Source organism: Calonectris borealis, chromosome 10 (assembly GCF_964195595.1).
Source record: "Calonectris borealis chromosome 10, bCalBor7.hap1.2, whole genome shotgun sequence".
Taxonomy (NCBI): domain Eukaryota; kingdom Metazoa; phylum Chordata; class Aves; order Procellariiformes; family Procellariidae; genus Calonectris; species Calonectris borealis.
Genome location: NC_134321.1, coordinates 24,587,693 through 24,605,108, shown reverse-complemented (window position 1 = coordinate 24,605,108; position 17,416 = coordinate 24,587,693). Strand labels below are relative to the sequence as shown.

At 46.2% G+C, this 17,416-nt stretch overlaps 1 protein-coding gene across 15 annotated transcripts in view; it reads left to right on the top strand.

The window, feature by feature from the left end:
* The window catches only part of CARD19 (caspase recruitment domain family member 19), a 64,938-nt gene that overhangs the window by 16,018 nt on the left and 31,504 nt on the right, over positions 1-17,416 (top strand). For 7 of the 15 annotated variants that reach the window (XM_075159482.1, XM_075159483.1, XM_075159479.1 and 4 more), the window contains 3 exons: positions 1,581-1,631; positions 3,514-3,585; positions 5,273-8,406. The exons of 2 other annotated variants lie outside the window; for them this stretch is intronic. In XM_075159482.1, the coding sequence (XP_075015583.1) occupies positions 1,581-1,631; positions 3,514-3,585; positions 5,273-5,385 (236 nt within the window). In that variant the 3' untranslated portion in view covers positions 5,386-8,406. 6 more of the 15 variants (XR_012675114.1, XM_075159470.1, XM_075159468.1 and 3 more) reach the window with 5 other exon arrangements.

Here is a 17,416-nt window from a genome sequence, read left to right as displayed (position 1 = left end):
ATCCTTTCAAAGATTTCTTTTTCATTTTTAAAACAACTTTGGAATTTGTCATAGAACAAAGTTTCTTTGCCTCAAGTGTAATATTGCAAGTGAAATGTTGAGTAATGTCTCAGAATTCCCACTAGAGGGTGGGTAAGGCACATGGCGTGGGCAACTTCAGAGCTATTGAAGCCAAACAGGATCTTCCAAGTGACTCAGAAAATGTTTTTATTTCTCTCAATGCTGACATAGACTGGAAGGATAAAGGAACAGATCAGCCCCACACAGTGATAGCCTGACAGAAGTGCAGAGATTTGGCTGTGCTCTCCTGTGAAGTGTGAGGATTTCTTAGCTAGAGTACATGGGGAGGACATGCCTCAAAACGGGCAGCGATGCAAGGTTGCCATTGGTACGGAGTGCGCCGCGGAGGCTTTGCAGCAATCCTTTCTGCTTCAGTGACTCTCAAGCTTTGCAGCAGAGTGCTTCAGATGTTTCTGTTCTGCTTGGATGCCGTGCCCTGTCACCCCACGGAGGGATGGATTTAGCATGGGAGACGGATGTTCACCATCTGATACTGGCTGACTGCAGGTCCCCTTTGCTGACTTGCTGTGCGGGGCGGTTTTCCAAGGCACCTCACCTAGCTCCAGATTGTCACATAGAAGAAGGAAATCAGTTGAAACCAAACAGTCTCAAATTCTTCCCTATTGACAGCCGAATTCGGAGCTCTCACTTTTTTTCTTTTTTTTTGTTTTTTTTTTGTTTTTAACCCTCTTGGCTAAAAAAGTTTTTTGCAGATTCATGATGCATTAAAGGAAAGTCATTCCTCTGCCGTTTATGGTGACAGCGGTGTTCTTTGGTCTTGCATACACGATCTACAGACAATGTTATCTCCACATCTATATGGCAAAGGCACCTCTAAAAGAGCTGCAGGTCTTTCTGCCCAAAGCAGAAACTGCTTTATTGCTGCTAACTACTGAACACCTTGTCTTAAGGTCAACCTCCTTTTCTGCTAGAATTAGCAGAAGGATAGAGGCAAAAATTATTTGCACCAAATGTTAGCACGTAGTACCTACAGACTTTCAAAGAAGCTGAGACCAGAATTTAGAGAAATAATCTGCGCCAAGCAGTTTGTTCCAAGTGCTTCATCTGCCAGATACATTAATGCCCAGAGATTTACTCAAGAACAGAGAGAATGGTGATGCATTAAATTATAGGGGTGTTTTCAGATTAGCACATATATTAACAAATAATTTGTATTTATTACAATGAAAATTTCTGGCATTATGGAAGGATTAGCTCCTGCTTTCCTCACTTGGGAAACAAGTGTAATGTTACTTACGTGGTTAGTGCTTAACCAGATCAGAGGTGTTGCTGCAGCTATTTATAGTTGCATTCAAATGACTATGTGCCTATATCTTTTGATCAGCATATATCCAGATTTAACTATAGCGATGATTTACCTTTGGAGGGGTTAATATTTTATGTCAAAATTGGATATTTTTCTGAAATGTGTTGTTTTGCACAGTTTTGCGTGTGCTGATTATGTTCGCTTGTTTGCTTGAGCTGAGTACTAACTTTTCATGTGTTGCTTTTATTTCTAGATTCCACAGAGATAGACACTGACAAGGAGAAATATATGCTAAATGACAGGGGTAAATAAATGCATACAGTGTCACCGGATGGAATGGCTTTTCAGATTATGATGCAATTTATTTTATCATGTAATTTGCATTTCATGTAACAAATAGTTTGTTTTATGATGTCTTTACTGTCACAAGTTAAGTGGAATTAATGGAGGAAATCGTAGTGAGCCGCTGTTGAGGAAACCAGTGCCAGGAAATTCAAGAGACTGTAGTTTAATCAATATTTACAATGGTATTTTTACTTACACTGTTTTAGCGAAACTTTTCATTTCCTATGATTTCTTCAATGCTTGAATAGTAAGATCTATTCAGTTGCTGCTGCTGTCATTTTGCGTAAGGCCATCAATAATTTTTTTATATAACTTTCAAATTTTTTCATTTTTTTTAAGCTTTCAATTTAAGTACAAATCATTTGAAAACAAAGACAGAAAGGAAGATGAGCAAGGGTGAACTTAAATATATTTTCCTTAGGAAAACATGTTAATTTTTTCCCCTTCCTCTGTTCAATGCCCAGATTCCAGAGGCAAATGGTTTATTCACTGAAAGATATTTTGAAAAGGAGTTGGAGATCTGAAAGAAAGCTGAAGAATTTTCGAAATTTATAATGAGCTATTTTATCATTTAAGTTTAACTGATTTTATTTAGAAATTTGGATACAATTATGAGAGAATAAAATCACCTTCTATAAACTATGCCTTTTTGCCAGTTTTCCCCTGAGAGAAGACTGAAATGAGGGACAGAAACACAGTTTAACTCAGTGTGTATTTTTGCCTGTGTTGTTGTTACTTTGCATATTGAACCAAATTGCTATTCAGATTTTTCACATCGCTATTGCTGAGCGCAGCATAACAGTACAGGAAGAACAGAGAAGGTGCTTGGAAATAAGAAAATTAAATCATTTCTGTTCTTACGCATGCTGATGAAAGAGCTGGCCTCAGACTGGAGATTGTCCGGCTGCTAGCCGCCCCCGCTGGGAGATTGCATCCGAAGGAGCAACCAAGTCCTTGCTCCTTTGCTGTTTCTCCAGTGTCCTTCTCCACGTGATCGGCTCCCCTAATTTGTCAGGCTGCAGTACATTTGTCCTTAAATTGACAGGTGCAGTTTAATTGTAGCTATATTCATAGTGAAGTAGTAAATACAAATAGAATATTAGATAATAAAGAAGCAGATATAAATCTTTATGAGGTTTTGTCTGTGGATAAGTACGAATTAGAAGGGTTTTATTGAACATCAATACTGAACATCAGCGTTAAACTGCATGTAATTCCAGGCAGGCACATGAAGGAAATGCGTCCAGTGGGAGATCTGTTTTAGGTGTGCGTGTGGCTCTGCATTTCCGCTTCCAGCAGAATTGTAAAGAGGAACAAGAATATTTGCTCTTGTCATGAAAGTGGAATTTGTGGAACATCTGTGGGGAAAAAACAAAGCCCTAAAAATCTGCTTCTAAGGGACTGCAGCCTCATGTGATGTGCTCTTACCACAGGCAGGGCATTGGCCCAGTGGGGGCTATTTACAGAGTAAAATGCTACACTGTGTGGTGAGGTCCCAGTAGTCTGGTTTGTATTTTGTTGTAGTGTTCAAAGGGGTTTTTGCACAAAGTTTTAGAGTGAGAAAACATCTAAGGAAGCTTTCACCTAAATTTCATAGGATATAGCTAGATTAACAGAGGTGAACAGTGAATGGTGTCAAAGCGACTGTAGTAAAAATTAATTACAGTATAGTAAATGTGCTTCATAGTACATTAGCTACAAACACACGTAACTGAGAATGTGTTAGCTTCATTTGAATACACTTAATTATGCATATTAATAGCAATTGATGATTTATGAACTGAGCTAAACTTCCACTGCGCTGTTCTGTCTTAATGTGTTTCCTTTTTCGTTTTCTTTAGGTCCAGTGTTTTTCCTTGCTTGTTTTAGCGTTGCTGCAGGATTTGCGTTATTCTGGTATTGCTGTAACTCAGGTAATCTACTCCGTTGTTTTTTCTCTTGGTTGCCTTACTTTAGCACGGGACGGGAGAGCAGCGTGCCTCTTGATCTAGCATGGCTTACTTAATAGAGCAGGTCAAGGTGTCATCATTCATTAATGAGGTTAGGATACGAATTGTGCTTCAGACATGCCGAGATATAAGTAATGGATAGCTTGCCCACAGAGGATGCCACAAATCGGGGTTCTTTTTAAAGACAGTAGTCGTGTGAGCTCCTGTTGCTATAGCAATGGGTCATGATTCCCAGCAGTCATGAGACAGACCCAAACCTTTGGGCTTCCCCATCCCTTGGGAGCTGTTGAAGCATGACCAGTGCCAGGGCCGGAGGACGCTGGCTCGATTTGCTGCGCCCGAGCAGCGACAACCGTTGCCCCTCTTGCTGGCTCTGGGTGTTAGCTCTCCCTGCCGGCTGAAAGTCGCCTGCATCACAGCCGCCAGCGGAGCAGAGCTCCCGCTCCTCTTCGCAGCCCTGCCTTCCGCGCACCCAACGTCCTGCGAGAGCGGCAGCTCTTAGCAGAAAGTGCGTCGATGCGTCCACATGGATCAGCTTCAGCGAAGCAGTGGGGGAGGTCCAGGGAGGGAGTAGCTGCTTCAGAGGTGTCACTTTCTCTCGAGTCTTCGCATGGTGCTGTGGGAAGTGCCAGTCTTCACGCGGTAGATGGGGAGCAGAATCCAAACTCCCTTTTGCTTTAGTACCTTCTGCTCCTCACATCCCAGTCACAGCAGTTACAGCTGGACGTTGTTCTTTACTTTTCTTTCCCAGAGCTGTAGGCCACAGTAGCACCAGTTCACAGACATTTCAGGTGACGTGGGAGTCTGGGCTGTGTTACCCTTCATTCCCAGATCAGAGTCCCTCAGCTGGACTGTCCATGGAGTCAAGGTTTAAGGCTAAAAGGGAACCATTAGACTTTCGAGGCTAACCTGTGTGTTTCCTTAGCTGCCATCACTTCCCTTCATCGGGTTCAGTCACCAGCATTTAATAGAAGCATTTTCAGAAAAGTATTCAGGGACTGATACCAAAAAACCAGAATCCGTCACTTCCCTTGATCCCAGTTAATTGTGCGTAGCGTTAGAAGTGTGTGTTTATTCTCAGTTTGAACTGGTTTCGGCCCAGCCTATCGTTTTTGTTAAGGCTTTCTCTACCAGATTGCAGAGCGCCTTAGCCCCTTGTTTCTGTGTCAGCTGACATTTCGTATTTTCTCCCTGTGGAGGTCCTTGTGCCTCAAGTCAGCTCTCCGTCTTTAGTTTTGCTAAAATTACCAACTCATCTCTCCAAGTCTTTTGTTCCAAGGCTCTTTTTTCCAGTTTTTGAGGCTCTTTCCTGTACCTGTGCAGGGTCTCAATGCCCCATGTGTAACAGGGCCACCAGACCTGGATGTGGTGGTCCAGGCTTGCAGCGTCTGGTGCCGTGCTCGGGTGTAAAGCTGCCCCTTACCTAACTCCGTAATCTCCTCTCTGTGTGTCTGAACTTGCAGCGGTGAATCCCCACGGGTTCATCGTCATCCTGTCTTGACAGTTGATGTATTCAATATTGAAGGAAATGGGCTTTCCTCTGGAGTCATTTTTTAATTGATTTTTATTTTTGGTAGATGCTGCTTACTAACTAGAATGAAACTTAACTGTGTTCACTTTCTCTTTTTCCTCCATCTTCATTCTGTTTTAGATACGAAAGTCATAGGAAGAGCCAGGAGAATCTTGGGCTTTTCTCCTATTATCATAGGAAGACACGTTAGAAATATTTGTATGTTGTATTTGGAAGACATATCAAGAAATTAAGGAAAAGCTGCCTCTTCGCTTGTCTGTACAGTATACCTCCCAAGGGAAGACAACGGTGCATGAATATTAATGTACTATACTCTCATACCAAAGATTTTATTAACTAGCTTAATCAATAATCGTGTTGCCTTAAGATGTATTCAGAATTTTCAGCTATATATGTCCTTCCTTATGGGAATGGACCATTTATTTTTGTAAATGCTTATTTTAAAATATTTATCATTTGGATAAAAAATATTTTTAATACAAATTATATCCTAAGTGACCATGGGTCTTAAGCCATGTTTGCATATGTGTTTTATACTGGAATGAAGGATCACAACTGTTTAAAGAATGCTAGCCTGTCTTTTGTGATAATTTAAGAAAAGCACTTAAAAAAACACATGCACTCAAAGCCTTACGAAGAAATGGATCTCCATCTCAGGATTGTTTTGTCTAGATCCTTTATACTCACAGCCTGAGCTCAGGTGGGCACTGGCACCTACGAAGTTTATCAGCGCCAGTTACCTTTGTGTATGCCTAGTACCTGCCGTCTTTTCTAGTTCTCCTGTTTGTGCCTCATCCCAGCCTGCCTTGTTCATGTTCACATCCAGCCGTTGGCCGTGGTTTGAATGCGCCGGAGCTGGTGCAGACTGGTTCCCAGCCTGCGGAGGGTCCCAGGGACTGGAATGTCTGATCTGAAGCACTTGAAACTGCCAAGAAGATTTTTCAGATTTGTGTAGCTTTTCCAGTGAAGTGTATATCTAAGAAACTAAGTAATCCAAGTCTGTATATCTAAGAAACTGAAGTAATGTAATCCAAGATATTTTGCGGGGACTTGAGTGCCATGACATGGGGCTTTTTTATGGCCAAAAATATCTATACTTACTTGAAGAGCGTGAGGTTGTTCGTAATGTCATTTGATGATGTTATGTTTTTCTTCTGTGAGTTGAAACCTGAAAGTCTTGCAGAAACCATTGTAAGACTAAAATTCTTGAGGGAGATGCAGGGCTGCAAGTGAAGCAGCTTGGGGTTTCTTAGCTTTATGAACCTAACCTTGCTCCTGCCTAGCTCAGTACAAATGGCTTTCCTCTTCCAGACGGGAGGTGCAGTAGTTCTAAACTGGCTCTGAGAAAGGGCATTTTCGGTGGATAGTTCTTCAGTTACCTGCTCAAGAGCGTAAGGAGCCTGGGGAGACCACGTCCCTGTACTTGGTGAGAATGATGCTTTGTGGCTCTTCGTTCACTGACTGAATGAAGAGATTTCCAGATCAAATCAAATGTCACCTGAACAAAAGTTGCAGCTACATCACAAGTTACCATGCACTGGAGGATCCCATGCGAAATTTTAAGTCATTGGGAGTGGTTTTCTCAAAACAGTCAGACTGAAAATTGTCTTCCAGCTTTAAACTTTATTCATGCTATAAAAATGTCATCTTCTCCAAAGTAAATCATCTTGTAATAACTGTATTTCCTTCCAGACAACATTCACCTGATATAGTAACAAGCATATAGTCCCAAGGAGGAATTGAGTACAGGGCCAAATTTTCAAATAGAAGACCCAAAGAGTATTTGTGGAAAACATCTTCAGACATGAAAAAGGGCTCAGAGGACCCTGATTTTACTCTTCTGATAAAATGTTTTTACCTATGGCATTGGAGTGTGGTTGGGACGCGAGCCAACCCCACGTAGAGGTAGCCACAGTCTTCGTTAGGTCAAATCTCAGGAACAGACGGCACGTCTTCATGGTCATCGCCGCTGTGAGTGCAGCTCATCTCGAAACACCCAAGTGAAATCAAAGGGGCTGCAGGGATAACACCACAACCACACTGTAAGTCAGCACAAGCTATTTGGTTCAGTATTTATTCCGATTCTGGGAAGGTGAGCTCCCGGTTGCTGGGTTTACACTGCTAACGGTGCCTCCACCAGCCACGTTAAAGCTGGCTTGGCTATTTTTGCACAGCTGCAGACGCTCCTTTGACTGCAGAGCTGGCGTTTCCCTAACAGCTCCCCGGTGTAACTGCAGCACTCAACGGAAGGCTTTTCTGCGTAGACAGACAGACGTGCCCCAAGATCAGCAGGGGACCAAGGGATGTTATAAACACCTAATAGCCTGGTTGCTGCAGTGTAAAACGTGGAATGAGACAAATGCCATGCGAACAAAATAACACGCAGCAGAGCAGTTTATTTAGACTTTTTTCCCCTGCCTCCACCCCACCAGCTCTTGCGTCTCTTCGATCTAATCTCCACGGGGACTCTAATTAGGGAGAAAACGGTGACGGAGCTGAGTGCGTTTCCTACAGAATTGGCTAACCGCGAGGCTCTGCTGCCCTTGTTACACAACGATCTGCTGTTGTGCTGCTTTCCATCTTGGGAAGCGCTTTAATTATATTCTGTTGTTTTCTCTCTGCCTTGCCTTGTGTTTAAGGTGACAACAGGTTGGGTTTTTTCTCCAGCAAACCAGCTCTAATTTATAACGTTTGAAATGAAATGTTCCTTCCCCACTACTGCTTACCTCCTATAGCAGCCCCTTTTTAAGGGGCTAGAAAAAATACCTCTGAAATCTAAAGGGGTTTTAAATCTTTGCCTTGAAGCCAACTTTGAAACCTCATTAGAGGAACGGTATTCCATTCTACGCCAAAAAAACATTATTCAAAGCAATCGCAACAGTCACATCTCATTTTAAAGCAGAAACAGAGGCCTTATTGCTGCTAGGCAGAGTCGGTCTGTTTAGATTATCCACCGTGTTACCTTTTGAATAGCGGGTTGCAAATTGTTGTGAGCTGTTACTGAAACCTACAGAAGTTACCGGTGCCTTATTTAATCTGAAGCTGAGATTCTGGCATACTTGGTGGTTCAAGGATGCCTTGCGGTGCCGGGAGCCCTCTCGGGTCGACAGAACTGTGCAGCAGGACACGGTCCTCCCAGTTCCTTAAACCGAGTGGATTTCTTGAGCCTTGAAAACCACGTGGAATAGGAAAGTTTACTAAAGGCTACGGCTGCATTTCTCCCCCTTCTGAGGTTGCTTGAGGATGCCTCTCGGGGGGAAAAAAAAATCCAGGATGAGCTATCCCCAGGGTCAGGGCTGGGAGGAGAGAGGAAAAATGAGTCTTGGTTCATCCCAGTGTTGTTCGTTAAAGGACCTGACAGCAAAGAATAGAAAATAATGTGTTCCTCTATTAATGCTAGTTTTTAATTTAAAAAGTAAAAGTAAGGCTAGCTATAAAATTGGCATGTGCATAGGTTGGGAGACATTCTTTTTCTTGGAAGATTTTTCTTTCAGGAGCAAATACTGAGGTTTAATTCGCTTCTCTGCAAGTGCATCTATGCGGCACATGCAGACAGCAGATGAAGCGATAATTCCACCTTCCGTTCCTGGAGGAAGCCCGTGTGTGCCTGCGTGGGAGTCAGGTCCTCCTAGGCAAGCAGCGTTACTTACTTGGAAACAAATCAGGGAGGGTCTTGGATGAGCCTGTCCAGCTGCAGAATTCCAGCTTCCCTGTCAAGTCAAGAATAGCTTGGTGTTTGCTGCTGAACCTGTACTGGTATTTAGGAATGTGCTTTACTGTAGGTGCAGGGAAGTTGTCTTGGCTGTGTAAAATTCAGTAGGTGGTTCCATGTGCAGAGGATAGAGGCCGTTCTGGTGAACGCCGTGCTTCTTGTGCTGCAGACAGTAAATACACAGCAGCTAACAAAAAGCTGCCATGTTTTCAACATACCCTCTCTCACCTTGCGCAGCTCTCGTGGAAGAACTCAGATGTTTGCGTTTCCCCACAGCGTAAGCAGCGTTGTGCCTTTAGCAGCATTACGGGCGGAGGAGCCAACGAGCTACTGCGTGCGCGAAGCTCTCCTGGAGGGCTGCAGGTGGCTCTCGGGCGAGGGACGAGCAAGGGGAGGCTCTGGGCTCTGGAGGGGGGGAGTGTGCAGGGCACCAAGCAGTCGGCTCCCCTGCCAGCTTAGACTGCGCTCCGCAGCGAGTGCCTCGCGCACGGACTTGCTGCAGCTCCCACCGGGGACCGTCCCCCCGCGCCGCTGCGCGACTTGTGCGTGAACCCGAGGGGAGGGGAGGGGGGATGAGCTCCACGCTCTCCAGCCTGGAGGACTCCCCATGCCTGGCCAAAACCCATCTTCCTTCCCTGTTTTTTTTCTTATGAATGGGCTTTTTCATTTAAAGTAAGGCGGAACTGCCTCTGAGTGTCTTGGTGGTAACGTTGGGGCTCCCTAGATTCAAGGGCAGGAGTTAGCGGTGGGGTCACCCCCTGAGCAGAGCGTGCAGGCAGCTGGCGCGAGCCGCCCGAATGGTTAAGGCAGAATGACGGGGCCATCTGCACGCAGAGGGCGCGGGGAGACAAAGTGAGGGATGGTACAATGAATTTGCACAATTCCATTTAAAGACAGACTGCTATTTAAAGTCCTTCAGTGAAGTACGATGTGCCTGCAAGCCAGAGCTGAATAAAGTGACGACTCATTCTGGGACGTACTGGGCTACTTCACGGCTGCTGGCTGGAGTTTCCAAAGCTGCCGAGGCAGAGTTACTCTTTTTTCTTTCACTTGCGATTTTTTTTCCTCATACTGTAATAAATTGAAACCATATTTGGTCAAAATTTGCAGTTGTGGATGCTTGTCGCTGCTGTTCTCTCTGCACAAGCGCTATTCCAGAGATGCCGTGCTGTAGCTGTGTAACCAGCGTTGCTGTTACGCTAAGAAATGCAAACAGTTTGCTGCACTTCGCAGGTCCTGTAGTTTGTAATCATTTCTCCTAACGTACGACTTCTTGAATTCTGTAGAAATTAATGGAGTTGTTTTTTTTTTAATGGGGCGAAGCTGGCAATTAAATTGAAATAAAATCTGTACTGAGAAAAAAATGCTGCTGTTTTTCTTGCAGTTAATGCTTTGCGATTCCTTCCAGAAGCACCTGGCAACATGTTGCCCTCCCATGGGTGCTGTCTGCTGACTGACTCCCTCCTTGTCTCTGCGCTGAGATGGTTAAATTTTTGTTTTGGGTATTTGTGGCAAGATTTTTAACATTTTCACGTGCTTTCAAAATTCTTTGCAGTTTTTCTGCTTAACTTGTTTAGTGATCTGAAGTTGAACAGGACGCATCGGTGCAAAGACTGGGTGTCTTTTGGTGAAGCCTTGACTTTGTGTCATTTTGGTAGTCCAATGAATCGTTGCCCATCAAGACTCGCGTGGAGGCTACCTCTTCTTGGTACAAAGCGACTTTGACACAAGGTTGATTTTAAGGGTTACTTTGACCACCCAGAAAGGGACTTCAGGTAAGGAAGACATGCAGACAAATTTGTTATTGGCCTGTTCTTTTGGGTAAACTTCGAAAGGGGATCTGCTGGCCCAGTGCTACTATGGGCAGCGTTAAGGATCCTACCAGAGCAGTGGGCTGCTGTAGCAGGAGAAGCTTCAGGGGGAGTCGCTGACCCGCAGCCTGGATTGCATCCCCAGCTGCAACGCTCTCCGTGGGGGCCAAGAGGAACCCCAGAGCCTCGGCGCTTCCCGTAGCAGGTGAAACACTGTTGGACAGGAGCTGGGCTGTCAGTGTCAACGGGGGATGACCTCCTGTTCAGATAATTGTTGATCAGCGAGAGCCCCTCTTGATCCTTTGCCCTCCCTTGGAGGGTCGCTGCCTGATGAGTTGGAACCAGAGTCTCTCCCCCCCTTTCCTAGTGGCGGGGCAGGAGGGAGAGGGGCAGCTTTGTTACCGGGAGGACGTGCTTGCGTCCGTGCTGAGCAGGCACCTGGTGCCCGGACCCCCTGCCACTGCGGCAGAGGTCTTCTGCCTGCTGCCAGGAGAAGGGACCGGCACAGAGCTTTTCTCCGTGGACATCACCAAGGTTTTGATGTGAGTCAAAAAACAGCTCAATTAAGCTACGACACTGTAGGATTTGGGGGAGGGGGTAACTTTCATTACAGCTTCAACTTGTCTACTTCATTGGGACATTATTCATGCCAGATGCAAAAGAAACCGGTGGCTGGAGATGAGACAGGTACGCAGCAGCTCTGTTTAATTCAATGTAGCTGTTTTGGCGTAAAAGAGCATTTCAGGTGGATCCTGCCCTGCCCTTTCTATTTTGGAGCACAGGCCACTATACACTGTGGTGGCAAGGAAAAGCTTTCTGCCATGTTGCTGTTGATAAATCTTTAATAGCGTTGTGCCTAGTAAAGCAAAAACCTTTCAGACTCAGTCTGCGCTTCATGAGCTGGTACCAGGGGAAGTCAGATGCCAGCAGCTGGAGCACCACAGCACCTGAAACCTGAATAAATAACGGGCAAGATGTGTCCTCACGGCATGACTTACATCAAGTCCTCTCTTTTCAGTAGTAAAATATTTCATTACACTGGGGTGGGGTTTTTTTCCTTTTATTTTAAGCCCAGGTTTTAGCTCCTCTGGGGGTTTCACAGCGCCCAAGCCCCGCAGCCGCTGCCCGGAGGATGCTCCATGCCATCCAGCGGCTGTCTCGCACCCACCGGCACCGCCGGCTCCGGCACCGGCCTCGGACGGCAGCGCTGCCTGGTCCCTGCGGCTGCCTCCCTGCTGGATGCCACAGCTCCTGCGTTAACAGAAAGGGAGAGATCTAAGATTATTTGCCACTGTCTGCACTGGGCTAATTAATTTTAAAATTTCCTAGCAGAGGTTGAAAATAGGATGCCTCTGCCTCTTAAATATTCCTGATCCATAATGGTTGCGGACAGCTGCGTTACGCTTCTCGTCTCTCTGTGGAGGAAAAAAAACCCACCGAGACTGAGATTTCCAAATCTACCCGGGGCTGGGAAGCACGCTGGAACTCTTTGGAAGAGACGTGTTACCCTGCTCCCACAGCTGCCCCGGGAGAGCTCAGCCCCCCGTCCGTCTCCCACCCCTCCCGTGTCCTGGGGGGACCTTTCCACTTGCCTGGTGTTTCACTTCCAATAAAGATTTGTTAAGAAGGTTCCCAAGCACAAAGCGGATTCCGGGTATTTTCAGAGAGGGAGAAGAAGCAAAAAAATCTGCGCTCCTACCAGTTCCAACTTGGGGCTTGTCCTCGCTTGGAAGGACAACACATTTTTGCAATTCACAGGTATCAAAACCAAAGAGTTGCTCCTGAGCAGAGCTGGTGACTTCGGCCCCGCTCTCCTGCCAGACAAGCGGGCAGGAGGGCACGGAGCTGCCGGCCCCGCTGCGGTGGGGTGCGGTGACCCACGCCGTGGGCTGCTGCTCGGGGTGCTGGCACGGGGGAAACAAGGGGTGGCACAGGGGAGACAGGCGCCGAGCTGCGAGAGCCAGGAGTGAGCGGCGATAGCTCTACTCTCGCGCTTTTTCCTGCACGCCGAGAGAGGAAAATCCAGAATTCATCACCACTTTCAAAGGCAAAATTGAACCCGTTACGCACCCGTCAGAGGCTGTGCTGGATGCTTCTAGGTGTGTTACGGAGTCCAAATGGGCAGCTTCATAGCTCCTGGTAGCTTTTGCTCTCTGCCTCACACCTTACACAAGCTGGCTGTGTTCCGGTGGATTGAGGGTCCTGCAGGGGGGACGTTCTTGTCCTGTCGCTGTGAGCATGGGGCTGGACCTGCTTCTGCAGCTCTCACCTGGAGGGTTTACAAGGCAAGTACAGGAGCTTGTTCTCCCACCCTTAAACCATACATCGCTCCATGCTTTGCTTTAGTTTTATGCTGGTTTATGGTTAAGCAGCAAGGTGCAGTTAGAGCCTGCGGGGGTGAGAAGAGGCTCATCCTTCGCTCTGAGGTCCCGCGTGTGCTTCTTGGAGCTGGCTCAGAGTCACCCTGATTTATCACTGCTGCTTTTTGCTGCTCTGGAGGAACTCCATTCTGCCAGGAGGTAGGAAGATAGTTTACGGCAGGTAGGAACCAAATTCAAAGTCCAGGTATAACAGGTAAAATGATAGCAGAAAATAATAACTATTATTAATAATAATAATTTAGATAGCAGTTTTCCATGGAAAAGTTGCAAAGGCATCTGTCAGGGTATTCCCAGGCAGGGAGCACTGTGGGGCACAGGTGAAACTTGTCTTGACTAGCTCGGAGTCGTTAAGAAAACAAGCAGGAAGGAAATTCCTCATTCAGAGCTGGATGAAATTCAGCCCTGGATGAGTCTAGGCTGGTCCTGATTCTGGAAAGATGAACAAGACGACTCATTATCCCATCACATCCTGCCTCTGCAAGTGAAGGGGACACGCAGATTCAACAAAATAGTAACAGTGACATCAGGTTTAAAGATGCCAGCATCTCTATTTGATAACCACGGTCCCTTCAAGATATCGTGATGAGACCTTCCAGCCCAGCTGTGGAATGTGGGGCTTTCAAACCTGTTTTTTTATCAGCATATGTCGTGAATGAGTGGTTTAGAGGCCGCTTAAAGAATCACCGTCAAAGGTATTAGCGAAAGGTGATTTTAATAGAAATTTATAAAAGTGCGACTTAACAGAGTTCCGTGTCAAGCTTCACTCTATCATTTACTACGTGGATGGAACAGACAAAGGGAAAATCGAGTCAGAATAGAGCTAGAATGATTTATACAGAGACCGAAGTCACAAAAGGGTAAGGGAGACTCAACCTCCCGTTGAGTCACGAGGTTCAGAGGAGACCCCCTTGCTTTCTAAACTCCTGTTGGAGCTTAAGTACGGCTGGATCCACTCCTAGTCCCAGACTTGGTCAACGGTTTATGTCTAAGGATTAGATGTGTCTAGCAGCAGTCTAAGGTTCATTCACAGTTTTAAGGTGAATCACAAGATTTTAGCAGCACTTAATCATTGACTGATTTAACATTTACAAAGTGAGTTAGTAGAGTCTACTACAATCACGACAGTGACTTAATTACAGATTCGAGATGGTAATATCCACACTATCCTTGCTCTCGGGTACCTCCATCAATTCACACACACGCGCACAGACGCAAAGATAGATAAATATACAAAGGTATACCTGTTAAAAATCCCCCTCGAGTCCAGTGAAATATTCACGTCAAATGTCTCGGCATTTCTCAGAGGGCGAGGGGTTGAGCCTCGAGGAGTGTTTCAGCCCAGGTCCCGTGGCAGTCGGTGACGGTCCTCCAAATACCGCAGACTCGAGAGTTTGTGAGCTCTGCGAGGCGTCCCGCTCCGAGGGAGGTGCTGGGCGCAGCCCGCTGCGGTCCAGGAGAGCTCAAAGGCCTCACTTGGGTCCGCTGTTCATAGGGTCCCACGATGATTGGCTTTAGCCATCTGTAAACTCCCGTCCTGGCCCCAGTCCACCGTGGTAGTTACTAAAATTCTCCAGATTCCAGTAACAAGGGAACCATTCCACTCGAGTTACGACTGAGACGAGGGTGTCAGGGGATGACAAATTATTCCCCACCTTGGCCACGCAGCAGGAGCTCCTGGTAGGGTCGGTGCCGTTCCCCCACCTCAGCCATGCAAGAGTTCTTGGTACAGCCAAGGGACGCTTCACCGCCCAACTCATTACACAAAGGCCAAGTTTAACGGGAGTTTCTGAGATCATAGAGCGGCCCAGGAGATGGGGGGGGGGGGGGAATGCACCACCGCAGCATGGAGGAAAAAGAGCTTTTACAGCGTGTGAAGGAGAATACTGACCCACACAGGCCCGTCGTGGCTTGCTCTCGCGCTGCCCCATTTAGTGCACTTCATACAGTTTGGTTTTGTTAAGTCACATTCCCAGAATTTGAATCTCCACAAGTGATGGAGGGGCCCCGGGGGACATACAGTCGTTTCTTTCCTGAACGATGCTCTGCCTGGCATGCCTGATGAATCATATTTTCTGACGCAGAAAAAAAGAAATCCTATTTCAGGGTAAAGACACGTCTCCCTCCATAGCTTTCACAAGTGCAACACAAATGTGAAACATAAGGCCTTTCCAATGCTTTAAATTATTTTCCTCCTTGATGCCAAAAAACTGGGGTAACGTTGGGTGGTGACGAAACCTATTTATTCTCAAATATTTTTGGCACCGGTGAAAATGGTTGGCAATGTTTCAGGAGTCCTGGTGTGGCAGTTCTTACCGCGGCACCAGATTTACCACTCACCTCCCAACTAATTAAAACTTGTACCATAAAAAGGGGATGGGGCTGCCTCTGAGCTGGAAGATTGGAAAACAGAGGAGGAGGAGTGGAAAGCATCGTGAAGGAGGCTGGAAGAAAAAGTAACCAGAGTTTTTGCCGCCTCCATTTCTGACAAAGCCCAACTTGCCTGATGAGCAGGCATTGGAAAGTGCCTGTTCCCAGCTGGGGAGCTGACACTCTCCTTGGGAAGGCAGCCAGGTTATTAAGTAGTTCTCATTATGAAATAATCCAAGGGGGGGAACTAACCATGAGAACAGATCTTCACTTCAGTAAACTGCGGAGAAGGAGGAAAGGGAGTTCAGAATAATCCATTGCATCCCATAGCAGGGAAGGTAATTTTTTGTCACCGCCCTGTTAGGAGGGTGGATAATATTCGGTTAGATATTATTCTTGAAGAGATTGTATTCTGAGTCTTCCGCTGTTTATCACAACGTATCCTGCAATGACATGCAGGTAACGCTCCCAATGTCACAGCCCGGGGCCATCAGAAAAGTGGGGCCGAGGCTGAGCGTGTGCATTTAATGCGGAGTAAAGAATTCAATCGGTGTGAAAAGGTGAAATTCCTCCTTGCAGAAGCAGCAGCCGTTAAACACCACATTTCTTCATGTCAGCCTTCGTGCTGAGTATGTGCCTACCACGCCAGGGTTTGCTCCCCGAGACAGCCAAGAGCCGCAGCTAACGGTGTGAGCCTTTCCATCAGCTCTGCCCATGCTCCCGCCCCCCGCCCCCCACTGCTGTTGAATGGCCTCAGATGTCAGGGTGTCAATAAACGATGGTGGGGGTAGGGGTGAAACTACGGGTACAGCTGACGCATCACTCCTGCAGCGTTTGGACTTAATCCAGCCTCCGATGAAAAATCGGCTCGAAGAGCAGATAACTGCCATGCAGTTATTTCTCTCTTCCTCAAATGCTTTCTCTCATTTATTTTATTTCTTGCTCTAGTAACGTCTTGTCTTAGCTTTTGACTCTGGTCCAGCCATGTTGGTCACCTGCGAATATTAAAGAGCTGCAGCAAGAGCCCTACGTGACACAAGGGTGAATGGGGTCCTGCCTTTAAGGACCTGAGGTTGGCTCCTCTCCTGCTCCTTATATATTTCAGCTGTAAAGCAGCGACCTCTCCTTTTTCCAGGGGAGAAAGAGAGCCTGCTCCTCAGACATGTAGCTGTCCGAGATAAAGGCGGTGGGAATTTGGGACACAGCAAACTTTCTTCTCTTTTGCGTGCTTCCAAGTGGGTAGTTAGCTCGAGCTTAGTAGAAGTCCTGAGATGGAGTTTGCCTACTTTTCAAGACTTTTGACCATGGTGCCTTGTGCTGCTGTATGCAAAAGCTTCTAAAATCAAAATGATGTGATGAAATGTTATTTCATAAAGGTGAACATCACTGTGGGAGGTTTCTTCCAAGATACATATTGTCCTCTGGGGTGGTTCCTTGGGGCAAAATCTGCGTCTGAACATACTGGTGTTGCGGTCTTTACAATGCATGAACTTCACTTTAAGGGCATTAAATTTGTGTACATTTAAGTGATGTTAGCCATGATCGTTCCTACTAGAAAAAAGTAATTTACCAATAGCTACCATCTGGTGGTATCTGGGGTACCAGTTGTTTCCGGACTTACTCTAAGGGAAACGTGGTATCTACGCTATTCCTCTGCAGTATCCTTTCCTGGTAGCGGTTGAATAGCGGTAACACCGAATGGGTTAAGAACTCTACGGGACTGCTTCTCGTCTGCTAGAGCATTTCCCTACAGACAGCGTAGCAAAACTGCTGGGAGTATTCAGAAGCTCTTGGTTTATTACTTTTTAATTTCTTAATGGAAGTGTAGGGTTTGTGGGGATGGCCATGCAAAGATGGGAGGCTCCACCTCTCACATTTGGATATTCTGTTTATGTATTTAACCTGCAAATCATTTCTTTAAAAGCAAAACACTGCCATTTAGAAGCAATGTGGCTTTTTCTTGTATGCAAACAACTAAGGAGAAGGAGAGCCT